At 46.4% G+C, this 16,700-nt stretch overlaps 1 protein-coding gene across 4 annotated transcripts in view; it reads left to right on the top strand.

Annotated features, from left to right (window-relative positions):
• The window catches only part of fam189a2 (family with sequence similarity 189 member A2), a 79,577-nt gene that overhangs the window by 60,157 nt on the left and 2,720 nt on the right, over positions 1-16,700 (top strand). For all 4 annotated transcript variants that reach the window (XM_055632494.1, XM_055632495.1, XM_055632492.1 and 1 more), the window contains 3 exons: positions 5,194-5,263; positions 8,732-8,890; positions 10,611-10,900. In XM_055632494.1, the coding sequence (XP_055488469.1) occupies positions 5,194-5,263; positions 8,732-8,890; positions 10,611-10,900 (519 nt within the window). The remainder of the gene's footprint in view (positions 1-5,193; positions 5,264-8,731; positions 8,891-10,610; positions 10,901-16,700) is intronic.

Raw genomic sequence — 16,700 nt, 5'->3', positions numbered from 1 at the left:
GCTGGTGCCTCTGGCTGCTACAACTGTGAGAAGTGCATCCAGGTACAGCTCCTGAAGGACCGTGTTGGGGAACTGGAGAAGCAAGTGGATGACCTCAGGTTCGTCCGAGAGGCTGAGTCGTTCCTCGACAAGTCCTACAGCAAGATTGTTACACCAAAGGTACTGGAAGAGGGAAGGTGGGTGACGGTGAGAAACGGAAGTAAACATGGAATGCACAGATCCCCGGGTGTTGTACCTCTTGTGAACAGTTCACCCATTTAGAAGCTGTCGGGACAGAAGACGTTAACGCACTGAACCAAAACCAAGGAGGCCGACGCCAGGCAACGCAGTGGTGGTTGGAGACTCCATTGTGAGAGGTATGGACAGGGGTTTCTGCGGCAACAGATGGGATGCGAGGATGGTGTGCTGCCTCCCTGGTGCCAGGATCCAGGATGTCACGGACAGAGTGCAGAAAATCCTCAAGGGCGAAGGTGAACAGCCAGAGGTTGTAGTGCATGTCGGCACAAACCATGTCGGAAAGAAGGGGATGAATATTCAGAAGCGTGAGTTTAGAGAGCTCGGAAAAGTGCTGAAAAGCAGGACCTCCAGGGTGATTATCTCCGGTTTGCTTCCAGTTCCTCGTGCTGGTGAGAGAAGGAACAGGGAGATACAGGACCTGAATGTGTGGCTGGGGAACTGGTGCAGGGGGCAGGGATTTAGATTCTTAGACCACTGGGGTCTGTTTTGGAGAAAGGGGGATCTGTACAAAAGGGACGGATTGCACCTTAACAGGTGGGGGACTGGCATTCTGGCAGGCAGGTTTGCCACTGCGACACAGGTGGTTTTAAACTAAATAAGGAGGGGGTGTTAAATGGGATAGTCAAGGATGGAGTTAAAGGGAAAGGGAGGAAAGGGATAGTTAATGACCCCAGAATTAACGGGAAAGAAAGCTCACAAAGGGATAGGAGAGTATGGCCAAGTGTAATAGGGACCGATGTGAATGGTGAGATGCGTAAGGAATTAAAAGTACTGTATTTGAATGCACAAAGTATAAGAAGTAAAGTAGATGAGCTTGAGGCTCAGATAGAGGTTGGTAGATATGACATTGTGGGGTTTACTGAGACGTGGCTGCAGGAGGATCGGGCCTGGGAAATTAATATTCAGGGTTATACATCCTATAGAAAGGATAGGCAGGTGGGTAGAGGAGGGGGGTAGCTCTTCTGGTGAGGAATGGATTTCAGTCCCTTGCGAGGGAAGACATAGGGACTGACGAGGTAGAGTCACTGTAGATTGAGTTGAGGAATTGCAAAGGCAAGAAGACACTAATTGGTGTTATCTACTGACCCCCAAATAGTAGCCCGGATGTAGGGTGTAAGTTGCAGCAGGAGTTAAAACTGGCATGTAACAAAGGTAATGCCACTGTGATGGGGGGTTTCAATATGCAGGTAGACTGGGAAAATCAGGTAGGTTCAGGACCCCAAGAAAGAGAGTTTGTGGAGTGCCTCCAGGATGGATTCTTAGAGCAGCTTGTAATGGAGCCGACCAGAGAAAAGGCAATTCTGAATTTAGTGTTGGCCAATGAACCAAATTTGATAAGGGAACTAGAAGTAAAGGAACCGCTTGGAGGTAGTGATCATAATATGATTAGTTTTAATCTGCAATTTGAGAAGGAGAAGGTTAAATCAGAAGTGGCAATGATGCAGTTGAACAAAGGGGATTATGAAGGCATGAGAGAGGAGCTGGCCAAGGTAGACTGGAAAGGAATACTAGCAGGAATGACGGTGGAACAGCAATGGCAGGAATTTCTGGGCATAATCCGGAAGACGCAGGATCATTTCATTCCACAAAGGAAGGAAGATTCTTAGGGGAGAAGGAGGCAACCGTGGCTGACAAGAGAAGTTAGGGATAGAATAAAACTAAAAGAAAAGATGTATAACACAGCAAAGAGTAGCCAGAAGCCAGAGGATTGGGAAACTTTCATAGGACAACAGAAGGAAACAAAACGGGCAATACGGCTTGAAAAGATGAAGTACAAAGGGAAGCTGGCCAGGAATATAAAGAAGGACTGTAAAAGCTTCTTTAGATTTGTTAAGGGAAAAAGAATAGAAAAGTCAAATGTGGGTCCCTTGAAGGCAGACACGGGTGAAATTATTATGGGGAATAAGGAAATGGCAGAAGAGTTGAACAGGTACTTCGGATCTGTCTTCACGAAGGCTGGAGTCAATCTATACTTAAAGAGGAACTAAAATAAATTTTCTACTAGGCGAGAGGGCATTTGGATAGCAGTGAAAAGGATTAGTCCATGGAGTCAGCATGGTCCTCAGGGAAAGGAAATAGTCATGCTTGGTGACATTTTAATGTTCAATGGAATTTTTGGATTGGAGGATAGATAATGTTATCCCACTTTTCAAGAATGCAACAAGAGAGAAAACGGGGAATTACAGACCAGTTAGCCTGACTTCGGTGGTGGGAAAGATGCTGGAGTCAATTATTAAAGAGGTAATAATGGGGCATTTGGATAGCAGTAAAGGGATTAGTCCAAGTCAGCATGGATTTATGAAAGGAAAATCATGCTTGACTAATCGTCTGGAATTTTTTGAGGATGTGACAAGTAAAATGGATGAAGGGGGATGGAGTGTATCTAGACTTTCAGAAAGCCTTTAATAAGGTCCCACACGGGAGACTGGTGATTAAAATTAGAACACATGGTATTGGGGGTAGGGTGTTGACATGGATAGAAAATTGGATGGCAGACCGGAAGGAAAGAGTAGGAGGGAACGGGTCCTTTTCAGAATGGCAGGCAGTGGCGAGTGGAGTGTCGCAAGGCTCGGTGTTGGGGCCGCAACTGTTTACCATATATATATTAATGATTTGGAAGAGGGAATTAGGAGCAACGCTAGCAAGTTTGTGGATGACACAAAGCTGGGTGGCAGTGTGAATTGTGAAGAGGATGTTAGGAGGTTGCAGGGTGACCTGGACAGGTTGAGTGAGTGGGCAGATGCGTGGCAGATGCAGTATAATATAGATAAATGTGAGATTATCCACTTTGGTGGCAAAAACAAGGGGGCAGATTATAATCTCAATGGGGTTAGGTTAGGTAAGGGGGAGGTGCAGCGAGACCTGGGTGTCCTTGTACACCGGTCACTGAAAGTTGGCGTGCAGGTACAGCAGGCAGTGAAGAAAGCTAATGGAATGTTGGCCTTCATAACAAGAGGATTTCAGTATAGGAGTAGAGAGCACTCTTCTGCAGTTGTACAGGGCTCTGGTGAGACCACATCGTGAAGTTTTGGCCTCCTAATTTGAGGAAGGGCATCCTTGAGATTGAGGCAGTGCAGCGTAGGTTCATAAGATTGATCACTGGGGTGGCGGGACTGTCATATGAGGAAAGATTGAAAAGACTAGGCTTGTATTCACTGGAGTTTAGAAGGATGAGGGGGATCTTATAGAAACATATACAATTATAAAAGGACTGGACAAGCTAGATGCAGGAAAAAATGTTCTCAATGTTGGGCGAGTCCAGAACCAGGGGCCACAGTCTTAGAATAAAGGGGACTTTAAGACTGAGGTGAGAAAAAACTTTTTCACCCAGAGAGTTGTGAATTTGTGGAATTCCCAGCCACAGAGGGCAGTGGAGGCCAAATCACTGGATGGATTTTCGAGAGAGTTAGATAGAGCTCTAGGGGCTAGTGGAATTAAGGGATATGGGGAGAAGGCAGGCACGGGTTATTGATAGGGGACAATCAGCCATGATCACAATGAATGGCGGTGCTGGCTCGAAGGGCCGATTGGCCTCCTCCTGCACCTATTTTCTATGTCTATGTCTAGGACCTTCGGCCCACCAAGTCCACGCCGACCAGCGATCACGCTGTACACTAACAATATCCTACACACTAGAGACAATTTACAATTTTTTCCTAAACCAAATGATCTGAAAACCTGTATGCCTTTGGAATGTAGGATGAAACAGGAGCACCCGGCGAAAACCCATGCGGTCACAGGGAGAATGTATAAACTCCGTAGTCAGGATTGAAACCGGGTCTCTGCCGCTGTAATGCAGTAACTTTACCACTGCTCCATCATGTTTCTCTCGAAACATCTCAACATCTACCCTGTCAGGCACCTTGAGGCTCTTTTATGTTTCAGTAAAGTCACCTCTCATTTTTCTAAACTCCACATAATGAATAATGGCTTGAAAGCTTCTATCAACACCAATGACAAGGCACGGGGTGGAGGCAATTTAGCACAGGTCACATTGAATGGTTTGTCTTATCTGTAACTCCCAACACAGGGTGATCTGGGGTCTAGGCCACAGCTCTTGCAGTCAAGCTAGGACAGGACAGTGGGCAGAGCAAATTCTGCGGAAACTCCATTGTGATCCTTAAAGCTTTAATTTACTGCTGTAGAAACAATTACATGGATGTGAGTGTCCTTGAAGTTGGAGAGCTAAAAATAAAAATTGCTTCAGTCAGTAACAATAGGCCGAGGGCTGTGCTGCTGCCAAGTTCTAACATGCAGATGCTAATCTTCCTTTACAGCGTGTCCTCAGAGAACAGGGGTAACTGACAAAGTCCATAGGGATGGATAATGTCCTGACTTAATTGCATCTGGCAATGGGGCTCATTCTGATGTTGAGCCTTCACTCCAAATTTGGCAGCATAGGGTAGCACAGCTTAGTGGGCAGCACTCTTACCTCCGAGTCATAAGGTTGGGGGTTCAATCCCTGATCCAGCAACTTGTTCAGAAAAGGATAAGAAGACGTTCCCAACGGGATGGAGCAAAATGAGGATGAGCAATGGTGGGATTACGGGAAGTGGAGTAAAATCAGGGAGGGGATCGATTGATAGGACTGTAACCAGTCGGAGTGGTTTAATGTGGCGTGATGTTGTGGGAGTTCACTAGTGTTGGAGATGCTGGACTGGGAATGCCTTGTTCCTGTTGTCAGAAACATTGTCCTAACAAGATGGTGCCCAACCCAGGCGACTCTTTGTGTGCTAATCAAGGAAGTGGATCTGCAATCACGCTTTTAAATCTGAAGAGCCTACTCCTCTGCTGTACTATGTTATATCTTTACACTAATCTATTTTATTCTTCCATCATTCCCATCAACTCCCCAGAGATAATACACACCAGAGGCAATTTACAGTGGTAATTAACCAACCAACCAATTATTAAATTGCATGGTCTGATTTTAACTTGACCGTTTTGTGTTGCCAGGTTTCGAGTTTGTTGAATGCTAGGACAACAGAGGCGGATGAAGAGCGAACATCGTGCTCTGCACCTGACGGTAAAGGCAGTAACACGTGTAATCCTGACTAATCTCTTAAAATCAGAAGACATCGGAGCAGAATTAAGCCATTCAGCCCATCGAGGCTGATCTGCCATTGTATCATGGATGATCTATTTTTCCCTCCCAATCCCATTCTCTTGTCTTCTACCTCTAACCTTTGACACCCTGCCCTGATTGGCTGTTTTCCTGGAGGATTGATCTCATGACTTCCTGCTGCATCAGTTGGCCAACACCTCCATCATTCTCACGATAGACACAAATGCTGGTGTATCGCAGCGGGTCAGGCAGCATCTCTGGAGAAAATGAATAGGTGATATTTCAGGACCCTACTTCAGATTGATTATAGTGGGGGGGTTTGAGGTGAGAGGACCTGGAAGGAAGCCTGCGTTTGGTCCATATCCCACTAAACCTATACTATCCATGTACCTGTCTGAACGTTTCTTAAACGTTGTGTTAGGACCTGCCTCAACTACCTCCTTGGGCAGGTCATTCCATATACCCACCACCCTTTGTGTACAAATGTTACCACTCAGGTAGACAAAAGTGCTGGAGAACCTCAGCGGGTGCAGCAGCATCTGTGGGGCGAAGGAAATAGGCAACGTTTCGGGACGAAACCCTTCTGCAGACTGATAATAGACAATAGACAATAGGTGCAGGAGTAGGCCATTCGGCCCTTCGAGCCAGCACCGCCATTCAATGTGATCATGGCTGATCATCCCCAATCAGCACCCCGTTCCTGCCTTCTCCCCATATCCCCTGACTCCGCTATTTTTAAGAGCCCTATCTAGCTCTCTCTTGAAAGCATCCAGAGAACAGGCCTCCACCTCTACATCTGAGGCAGAGAATTCCACACTCACCACTCTCTGTGAGAAAAAGTGTTTCCTCGTCTCCGTTCTAAATGGCTTACTCCTTATTCTTAAACTGTGGCCCCTGGTTCTGGGCTCCCCCAACATCGGGAACATGTTTCCAGCCTCGAGCGTGTCCAAGCCCTTAACAATCTTATATGTTTCAATGAGATTCCCTATCATCCTTCTAAACTCCAGAGTGCACAAGCCCAGCTGCTCTATTCTCTCAGCATATGACAGTCCCACCATGTTGGGAATTAACCTTGTAAACCTACGCTGCACTCCCTCAATAGCAAGAATGTCCTTCCTCAAATTAGGGGACCAAAACTGCACACAATACCACAGGTGTGGTCTCACTAGGGCTCTGTACAACTGCAGAAGGACCTCTTTGCTCCTATATTCGATTCCTCTGGTTATAAAGGCCAACATGCCATACGCTTTCTTCACTGCCTGCTGTACCTGCATACTTACTTTCATAGACTGATGTACAAGGACCCCCAGATCCCGTTGTACTTCCCCTTTGCCCAACTTGACGCCATTTAGATAGTAATCTGCCTTCTTTTTTTTGCTACCAAAGTGGATAACCTCACATTTATCCGCATTAAACATGATCTGTCATGCATCTGCCCACTCCCCCAACCTGTCCAAGTCACCCTGCATTCCCATAGCATCCTCCTCACAGTTCACACTGTCACCCAGCTTTGTGTCATCTGCAAATTTGCTAATGTTACTTTGAATCCCTTCATCCAAATCATTGACGTATATTGTAAATAGCTGTGGTCCCAACACCGAACCTTGTGGTACCCCACTAGTCATTGCCTGCCATTCTGAAAAGGACCCGTTAATCCCTACTCTTTGTTCCCTGTCTGCCAACCACTTCTCTATCCATGTCAGCACTCTACCCCCAATGCCATGTGCCCTAATTTTGTCCACTAATCTCCTATGTGGGTGTGGTGGGGGGAGAAGAAAGGAGAAAGGAAGAGGAGCCAGAGGGTTGAGGGAGAGCTGCGAAGGGGAGGAGACAGCAAGGGCTACCGGAAATTGGAGAAGTCAATGTTTATGCCGCTGGGGTGCAAACTGCCCAAGCGGAATATGAGGCGCTGCTCCTCCAATTTCCGGTGGTGCTCACTCTGGCTATGGTGGAGGCCCAGGACAGAAAGGTCGAATTCGGAATGGGAAGGGGAGTTGAAGTGCTGAGCCACCGGGAGATCAGGTTGGTTAATGCAGACTGAGCGGAGGTGTTCAACGAAACGATCGCCAAGCCTACGCTTGGTCTCACCGATGTAGATCAGCTGACATCTAGAGCAACGGATGTGATAGATGAGGTTGGAGGAAATGCAGGTGAACCTCTGTCGGACCTGGAACGACTGCTTGGGTCCTTGAATGGAGTTGAGGGGGAGGTAAAGCGACAAGTGTAACATCTCTTGCGGTTGCAAGGGAAAGTGCCCGGAGAGGGGGTGGTATACGGGAAGGAAGGGAAGAATTGACCAGGGAGTTACGGAGGGAGCGGTCTTTGCGGAAAGCAGACAGGGGTGAGGTGGGAAAATGTGGCGAGTGGTGGGGTCACGTTGGAGGTGGCGAAACTGACGGAGGACTATTTGTTGTATGTGACGGCTAGTGGGGTGAAAGGTGAGGACTAGGAGGACTCTGCCCTTGTTACGAGTGGGGGGATGGGGAGAGACAGCAATGTTACGGGGTATGGAAGAGACCCTGGTGCGAGCCTCATCTATGGTGGAGGAGGGGAACCCCCGTTCCCTGAAGAATGAGGACATTTCTGATGCCCTGGTGTGGGACACCTCATCCTGGGAGCAGATGCAGCGTAGACGTAGGAATTGGGAGTAGGGGATGGAGTCCTTACAGGACGCAGGGTGGGAAGAAGTGTAGTCCAGATAGCCATGGGAGTCAGTGGGTTTATAGTGGATGTCGGTCAGAGGTCTATCACCTGCGATGGAGATAGTGAGGTCAAGAAATGGTAGGGAAGTGTCGGAAATGGTCCAGGTGTATTTGAGTGTCGGATGGAAGTTAGTGATGAAGCAGATGAAGTCAGTCAGTTGTGTGTGGGTACAGGAGGTGGCACCAAAGCTATCGTCGATGTAGCGGAGATAGAGGTCGGGGATGGGGCCCTGATACGCCTCGAACAAGGATTGTTCGACGTACCCTACAAAGAGGCAGGCGTAGCTGGGGCCCATACATGTGCCCATAGCTACGCCTTGTATTTGGAAGAAATGGGGCAAGTCGAACGAGAAGTTATCGAGGATAAGGACCAGCTCCGCTAGGTGGAGGAGAGTATCAGAGGAAGAACCGGAGGGCTTTGAGAACCTCTTGGTGAGGGATGGAGGTGTAGAGTGACTGGACGTCCATGGTGAAGATGAGAGGATGGGGGCCTAGAGAATGGAATGCCCGGAGACGACGGAGAGTGTATGAGGTGTCTTGAACATAGGTAGGGAGGGATTTAACCAGGGGGGATAGGATGGAGTCAAGGTATGTGGAAACTCAGTACCACTCCGGTTCCTATTAAACCTTTCCCCTTCTTCTTAAACCTATATCCCCTAGTTCTCGAATCCCCTACTCCGTGCTGCTGCCTATGTACCAGCTGATAATTCCCAGCTTTGTTTTGCAGACAGCAATGTCCCGAGCTGCTCCCTCAGCGACCTCCTGCAGCTGTGCATAGTGCACCCAGCCTGGAGCAGGAATTCAGAAGCAGCATGCAGGAAGTCGAGCAGGTCTGGCCTGAGGAGGTCAAACAGTGACCCAGTGCTCCAGGAACTAATTATAGAAGGTAACAAATGGTGTTCGGATGGGCTCAACAAGTTGGAACCTTAGATGGATCATATTAGGGATAACAACAATTCCCGCCTCTATCATAAACAGCATTTGGGATACAGGGGAGGTTGCAAAAAAGAATGACACAGTGGTGCAGCAGTAGAGTTGCTGCCTCACAGCTCCAGAGACCAGGGTTCAATCCTGGCTACAAGTGCTGTCTGTATGGAGTTTGCACGTTCTCCCTGTGGTCGTGTGGGTTTTCTCCGGGTGCTCCGGTTACCTCCCACTTTCCAAAGAAGTGCAGGTTTCTAGGCTTCTGTAAAAATTGTCCCTAGTGTGTAGGATAGAAATAGTGTATGGGAGTTTGTTGGTCAGCAGGGACTCCGTGGGCCGAAGGGCCAGTTTCCACACTATCTCTAAACTAAAAAACATAACATTATAGCTCATACTTATTAGTAAAGTTTTAATAAGCTGGAGTTTCATTCTTAAGAAACAAGAAGAGTAATTGATGGATATCTGTAAGGAAGTGACTGGATGGGAATAGCAAAGGTTTGATCATCTAACGTCAGTGTGGTAACGTGGTTAAGTAATTTGACCATCAGAGCTTTGGGCCATTGATCTGAAGCAAACGTTTGAAACCCACCTTAGCACAGGTTTTTACTTTTGCAATTTAACACTAAAGCTGCTGTTAGTAACAGTAACCATGCAAATAGACAGATTGTCTTAAAAGTCCTTCGGATGACTAATGTTGTTCAGAGATGGAAATCTGCCATAATGTATCTATTCAGACAGGGTGGATGCCTCGTAACTACTTCCTTAGCTCAGGGACAATTAGAGATGATCACGGATGAGAGATATCCTTGTTCCTCAATGAACTTTAGCAGCTGCCATCACATTTTGCTTGATAATGCTTTAGGATGTACTAAATGTGGAAATACATGTTGCATTGTATGATCGTAAATCCTGTTCATTTAAATAAGTGGGAAGGTGGCTCTCCCCAATCCATGAATCTCCTTTACAGATATAGCTGAGATGTGAATATCAATGAGCTCCAATATGTGGGGGCTGAGTGGGTGAGAGGGAAACAGTCGAATGTGGCTTAAGCCTCTTCATGAGCAAAAGACTGCGGTTTTATTCCCCCACTGTGTGGCCAATTGTTTGTCATTCAGTAAGTAACTGAATTCCTCTGGGATCCTTTGCCTTTTCCACATCTAAGACCTGAACAAGGCCTACCCTAGAACCTCGCGCCTCCAAATGTGTGCACTAGTTCCAAGGGTGTAGTATTGTCCTGAAACCCAGGCAGGCCCAATGGGACACTGGCTGCCTATGGAAAAGTTGATTTGATGGGGTACGTGTCATGAACCAAAACTTGCTAATACTGGTAGAATCTATTCTCAGAGGTTTTATAACATGCATGAGAACCCCATCCCCACACTCCAACGATGCCCTCCTCTTCAATCCCTTTGGTAATTGGGAATGTTTATTAACTCTTCTTTATTTAATTGGATGTTGATTCTGATTCTGAGGCTGTTACAATTTGCCCCTTTCTGGAGAACCCAACACACTTCATCTCTCCCCTCCCACCGTCCCATTTGTGGTGGGGTTTCCGTGCGATAGAAGCCTGATTAAACAGAGGTTTCTCCACATTCCTGCACTAAACCCTGCCCCATCTTTGTTGTCTCCTTCCTCTGCTTATGCTCAGCTTCTCACAAACAAAGCTTTCTTGTTTCTCTCAGAGCTGGTGGTGAGCTGCGAGGCAGCGACTCAAACCGACGAGAGGTCGGAGGAGCAGGCCGTGACTTTGCGCAGGGGTCGCAGGTCAAGAAGTCCCAGGTCGAGGCCAAGGTCATTGGTAGATTACACCAGCTACAGAGACACCAAGTTGCTGGTGGCAAGCTTCTTGAAGCAGTCGTCGTGCAGTATGACCCCTGAGGTGCAGGAACTGGTGGATAACATTCGATCGGTGTTACAGTCAGATGAGGAACACATGGAAGAAGCTGTGGCAAGCGCCAACATACTTGACCAGGTAAGAGGCTGCCATTGTAGCTCAGCATCTCTCTGTGAGGGTTATTACCATCTTGTCAATTAGCAATGCTGCAAACTACAGCTTTATCTGTATTAAACCAGGAAGGACATCAGAGAATTATACAGCACAGATACAGGCCTTTCAGCCCAACTTGATCATGTTGACCAAGATGCCCATCTGTGTTCGTCCTATATAGCTATATTTGACCCATAACCCTCACAAATCTCTCCAAATCATGTACAGTACATGTCCAAATGTCTATGGAATCTTGTGGTTGCTATTATAGCACAAAAGATAGGCTGTTTGAATGGAAGGAATCTGTTGTGGTTAGATACATACATAGAAAATAGATGTAGGAGTCGGCCCTTCAAGCCAGCACCGCCATTCAATGTGGTCATGGCTGATCATCCACAATCAGTACTCCGTTCCTGCCTTCTCCCCATACCCCTTGATTCCGCTTGCCCTAAGAGCTCTATCTAACTCTGTTTTGAAAGCATCCAGTGAATCGGCCTCCACTGCCTTCTGAGGCAGAGAATTCCACAAATTCACAACTATCTGGGTGAAAAGGTTTTTCACCATTAAGCACCAACACAACTGGTTTGTCTCTGTGGCCAGTCAGAACCTTTATTCCCCAGGATGGAAATGTCGAATAATAAAGGGCATGGCTTCAAACTGAAAAAGGAGAGAGGTTTAATGGAGATGTGTGGGGGAACAGGTTTTTTTTACACAGTGAGTAGTGTGAGCCTTGAACACATTACCAGTGATGGTGGTGGAGGCAGATGCGATAATGGTATTGAAGATACTTTTAGACAGGCACATGGGAATGCAGGGAATAGAGGGCTATAGTTTGCAGTGGGTCTGTGACTAATGGTGAACCTCATTGCTGTTTGTCATCTATATCAACGATTTGGATAAGAATGTTTAAGGCATGATTAGTAAGTTTGCAAAATTACACCGAAGTCTATCATATCGTAAACAGTGAAAATGGTTACCAAAAATTACAGCATGATCTTGATCAGCTGGGTAAATGGGCTGAAGAATGACAAATGGAGTTTAATGCAGGGTGGGTTTAAACAAGATTGGCAGGGTGGAATCCTATGCAGGACTAAGGCAAGTGACATGTATGGATGGTGATGAAGGTAAGTTTAGTGGACAGAATATGCAGGGAGCGAGGCTGGACTGATAGTTTGAATTGCACTTATCTTAATGCGAGAGTCCTGTTGGGTAAGGCAGATGAACTCAGGGAGCAGATAGGTACGTGCTACGGGGACATTGCAGCCATTACAGAAACATGGCTAAGAGAGGGATAAGACTGCATGCTTAACGTTCCAGGTACAGATGCTTCAGTAGAGATAGACATGGCGGTAAAAGAGGAGGAGGTGTTGCTTTATTGATTAAAGAGAATCTCGGCAGCGGTCAGAGATGACTACTGATGGTTCATCCAGCAAGACTAGATGGATGGAGCTGTGAAATAAGAAAGGGATGATCACCTTATTGGCAGTGTACGACAGGACCCCAGTAATATATGCCAGGAGATTGCAGGCAGCTGCAGGACTAATAAGGTTATCGTAGTAGGGGATTTTAACTTTCCTAATATTTACTGGAATGTCATTGTGCAAAAGGTTTAGATGCGGCAGAATTTGTCAAATGAGTTCAGGAAAGTTTCCTCGGCCAATATTTGGAAGGCCCTACACAGGAGGGAGCAATGCATGATCTAGTCTTAGAAATTGGGTGGGGCAAGTGATGAAGTGTTTGCGGATGAGCCTTTTGGGGCCAACGACCACTGGTCTATTAGCTTTTATTTATGGATAGAGACAGGGTGGGCCCACAATTTAAAGCTCTAAATTGTGGCAAGGCCATCTTTGAAGATATCACACAGGAACTCGCTCAAGTTGATTGGGGCAGCTTGTTTGAAGGAAAAAATAACTTTTGGAAAGTGGGATGTTTTTAAAAGTGTGCTGACAAAAGTCCAGAACCTGCATGTTATTGTTAAAGTAGAGGGCAAAGCAGGTGGGCATAAGGAAGCTTGGATGACGAGAGAAATTAAGGTTCTGGTCAAGAATAAGAAAGAGGCATGGGACAGGTATAGGCAGCTGGGATCAAGTGGATCCCTGGAGGAGTTTTGGAAACTGAGGAGCATACTATGAAAGGAAATCACGAGGGCAAATAGGGGGCAGGAGATAGCTCTGGCAGATAATATTAAGGATAATCCCAAGAGATTTCAAAAGTACATTAAGGGGAAAAGGGGTAACCTGACAGAGAATGGTGCCCCTCAGGAATTAAAGTGGTCAAATGGAGCCACAGGAGATGGGCAAGGTCCTCACTGAGTATTTCTCCTCTGTTTTTACCATGGAGAAAGACACGAGGACCTGGGAAGCTGAGGCAGGAAATGGAAGTGTCTTGAAGACAGTCAGTATTAAGGTTGAGATGTTGAAGGTCCTGACGTGTATGAAGGTAGACAAATCTCCCGGGCCTGATCCGACATATCCAAGGATGCTGTGGGAAGCTAGAGAGGAAATTGCAAGTGCTGCCTGAGATTTATGAGTCATCGTTAAATATGGGTGAAATCCCAGAAGCCTGGAGAGCGGCAAATGTTGTGCTGCTGTTTAAGAACAGCTGCAGGGAAAAACCTGGGAATTACACGCCTGTGAGTCTAATATCTGTGGTTGGAAAGTTACTAGAATATTCTGAGGGATAAGACATGCATGCATTTAAATGGACGAGGGCTGATTAGGGATAGTCAGCATGGTTTCGCACGTGGGAGATCGTCTCACGAATCTGATTTGAGTTTTTTGAAGACGTGACCAAAAAGGTTGATGAGGGCAGAGCTGTGACGTATATGGAGATTTCAGCAAGCATGTTGGGCTGCTCTGGAAGATTCGATCGCATGGGTTCCAAGGAGAGATAGCTGACTGGATGGAAAAGTGGCTTCATGGAAGGAAGCAGAAGCTGATGGTGGAAGGTTGCTTTTCGGCACCTGTCTAGTGGTGTGCCTCAGGGACCGGTGCTGGGTCCATTGCTGTTTGTCATTGATGTCGATGATTTGATTGAGAATGTACTGGGCATGATTAGCAAGTTTGCAGATGACACTAAATTGGGTAGTATTGTAGATAGTGAAGATGAGCTAAGGAATGGCTAATGGGTATTAATCCAGAGAAGCGCGAGGTGTTGCAATTTTGAAAGTCAAACCAGGCCAGGACGTACACAGCGAATGGCAGGGCTCAGGACAGTGTTGTGGAGCAGAGATCTAGGGATGCAGATTCAGTTCCTTGAAAATGACATCACGGTAGATAGGGTGATCAAAAAGGCTTTCAGCACATTGGCCTTTATCAGTCAGAGTATGGAATATAGAAGTTGGGAGATCATGTTACAGGTGTACAAGACATTGGCAAGGCCACGTTTAGAGAACTGTGTTTGGTTTCAGTCACCATGTGACCATGTGGAAAGGTTGTCAAGCTGGAAAGGGTGCAGGGAAGATTTACGAAGATGTTGCCAGGACTCGAGGGCCTGAGCTACAGGGAGAGGTCCAGCAGGCTAGGACTTGCTCCTTGGACTTGCAGGAGGATGAGGGGTGATCTTACAGTTGTGTATACGATCATGAGAGGCATAGATAGGGCCTTTTCCCAGAGTATGCGAATCAAGAATCAGAGGACATGGGTTTAATTTGAGGGCGGAAAGATTTAATAGGAACCTGAAGGACAACTTTTTTTTACACAAAGGGCGGTAGGTATTTAGAAGAAGTTTCCAGAGGAGGCAGCTGAGGCACGTACTATCCAAACATTTAAGAAACATTTGGACAGGTACATGGAAAGGATCGGTTTACAAGGATATGGGCCAATTGCAGGTGGGTGGGACTAGTGTAGATGGGCATGTTGGGCGACATGGGCAAGTTGGGCTGAAGGGCCTGTGTCCATGCTCTATGGCTCTCAGTGTGAGGTGAGTATCCTCGGGCAGTATCCTCCCAGTAAATGGCAGGGTCCTGTGGAGTATTGTAGAACAGAGGTACATAGTTCGCTTAAAGTGGTGTCACCGGTAGATAGGGTGGCAAAGGCAGCTTTTGGTACATTGGCCTTCATCAGTCAGGGTAATGAGTATCAAAGATGGGATGTAATGTTATAGTTGTACAAGACCTTGGTGAAGATGCATTTGGAGTGTTTGGTTATCCTGTTATAGGAAGGGTGTTGTTAAGCTAGGAAGAGTGCAGAGAAGATTTGAGGATGTTGCCAGAACTGGAGGGTCTGAACTATAGAGAGAGGTTGGGCAGTCGGGGATTTCATTTATTGGAGCACTGAGGGGTGATCTAATAGAAGTGTATAAAATCATGAGGGAAATAGGTATATTGAATGAACAGTCATTTACGAAGGATAGGGAATCAAGAACCTGAGGACATCGGTTTAAGGTGAGGTGGGCAATAGAAATCTGAGGAATGACCTTTTGACTCGAGAGTGGTGGGTATATGGAATGAGCTGCCAGAAGGGGTTGTTATGGCAGGTAACATAACAGCATTTAATAGACACTTGGACAGATGCATGGATAGGAATGGTTAAGGGATACGGTACAAACGTAGGCAAATGGGACTAACCTAGAGGGGGTATCCTGAGCATTATGGACCAGTGGGAGGGAGTGAGGTATTCAAGAGTTTGGATAGGCACATGAATATGCAGGGAATGAAGGCATACAGGTTATGTGCAGGCAGAGAAGAGAAAGGGAAAAAAAGTTGTTTGGCACGGACTTGTAGGGCCGAGATGGCCTGTTTCCATGCTGTAATTGTTATATGGTTAGATGTTCTTGGCATCATGTTTAGCAGAACAATTGTGGGCCGAAGGGCCTGTTCTTGTGCAGTACCGTTCTATGTTCCATGTTCTAATTAATGCAAAAAATATAGATTGCATACGAGCAGTGATTTAACAAGGTTGACTTCAATGGAACATTCATCCTTGAAAAATGTGAGGCAGCATCACAGCAGGCAGCTTTCAAATCCATATATCAACAAATCAGTAAAAGTAAAAAGCAGGTTTTAAAAAATATATATAATTGTAGCAACACCTTTTCAACAGTAAAATAAAGTAGATGGTGAGACTACACCTGGAATATTGTGTACAATTTAGTCTCCTTTCTAGAGGAAGGGTGCACTTGCTATGGAGATATGGCGAGAAGGCAGGAACTATGTACTGATTGTGGATGATCAGCCATAATCATATTGAATGACGGTGCTGGCTCGAAGGACCTACTCCTGCACCTATTGTCTATTGAGATGAGCAATAATGGTTGCTAGGCTTGAGCCAGTTGCCTGCACAGAGGCAGCTCCTGGGCCATGTGCTAGGAGCTGAGCTTCAGTAGAAGCTGCACCAGAGGCCATGGGGGAAGCAACAGCGTGGAACAGGCAGACTGTGACAATGGTGCAATGCAAGTCCTGCCTCATTGTATTTAACCCCATTATGTTAATGGAAATATTTTTTTTTTGCTTTTCATTTATTACTTCAAATTTCCAGCACCTGCTAGGTGTTGAAAATACCCAGTGGGGCAGCAGGTCCGTGGAGAAAGAAATAGTGTTTATTCATCGTTACGACGGGAGAAGTGGGGAAACAACGGAGTTTAAAGTTGCAGTATGAGTTGGGATACACCCAAGGATGTCTGGGTGAAAATGTTTTCAGTGCTGTCTCATCAATGGATGAATTAAGACAGTTAGAGAGAGGGGAAAAGGAAGACAATTTGAACCGTGGGGTAGATTGCAACTGTGAGGGTGGTGCAGCAGTAGAGTTGCCAGAGAACAAGGTTCCATCCTGACTACGGATACTGT

The sequence above is a fragment of the Leucoraja erinacea genome, chromosome 3 (genome assembly GCF_028641065.1).
Source record: "Leucoraja erinacea ecotype New England chromosome 3, Leri_hhj_1, whole genome shotgun sequence".
NCBI classification, from domain to species: Eukaryota; Metazoa; Chordata; class Chondrichthyes; order Rajiformes; family Rajidae; genus Leucoraja; species Leucoraja erinaceus.
The sequence above is the reverse complement of the archived record's forward strand: the minus strand, read 5'-3'. Positions and strand labels throughout refer to the sequence as shown.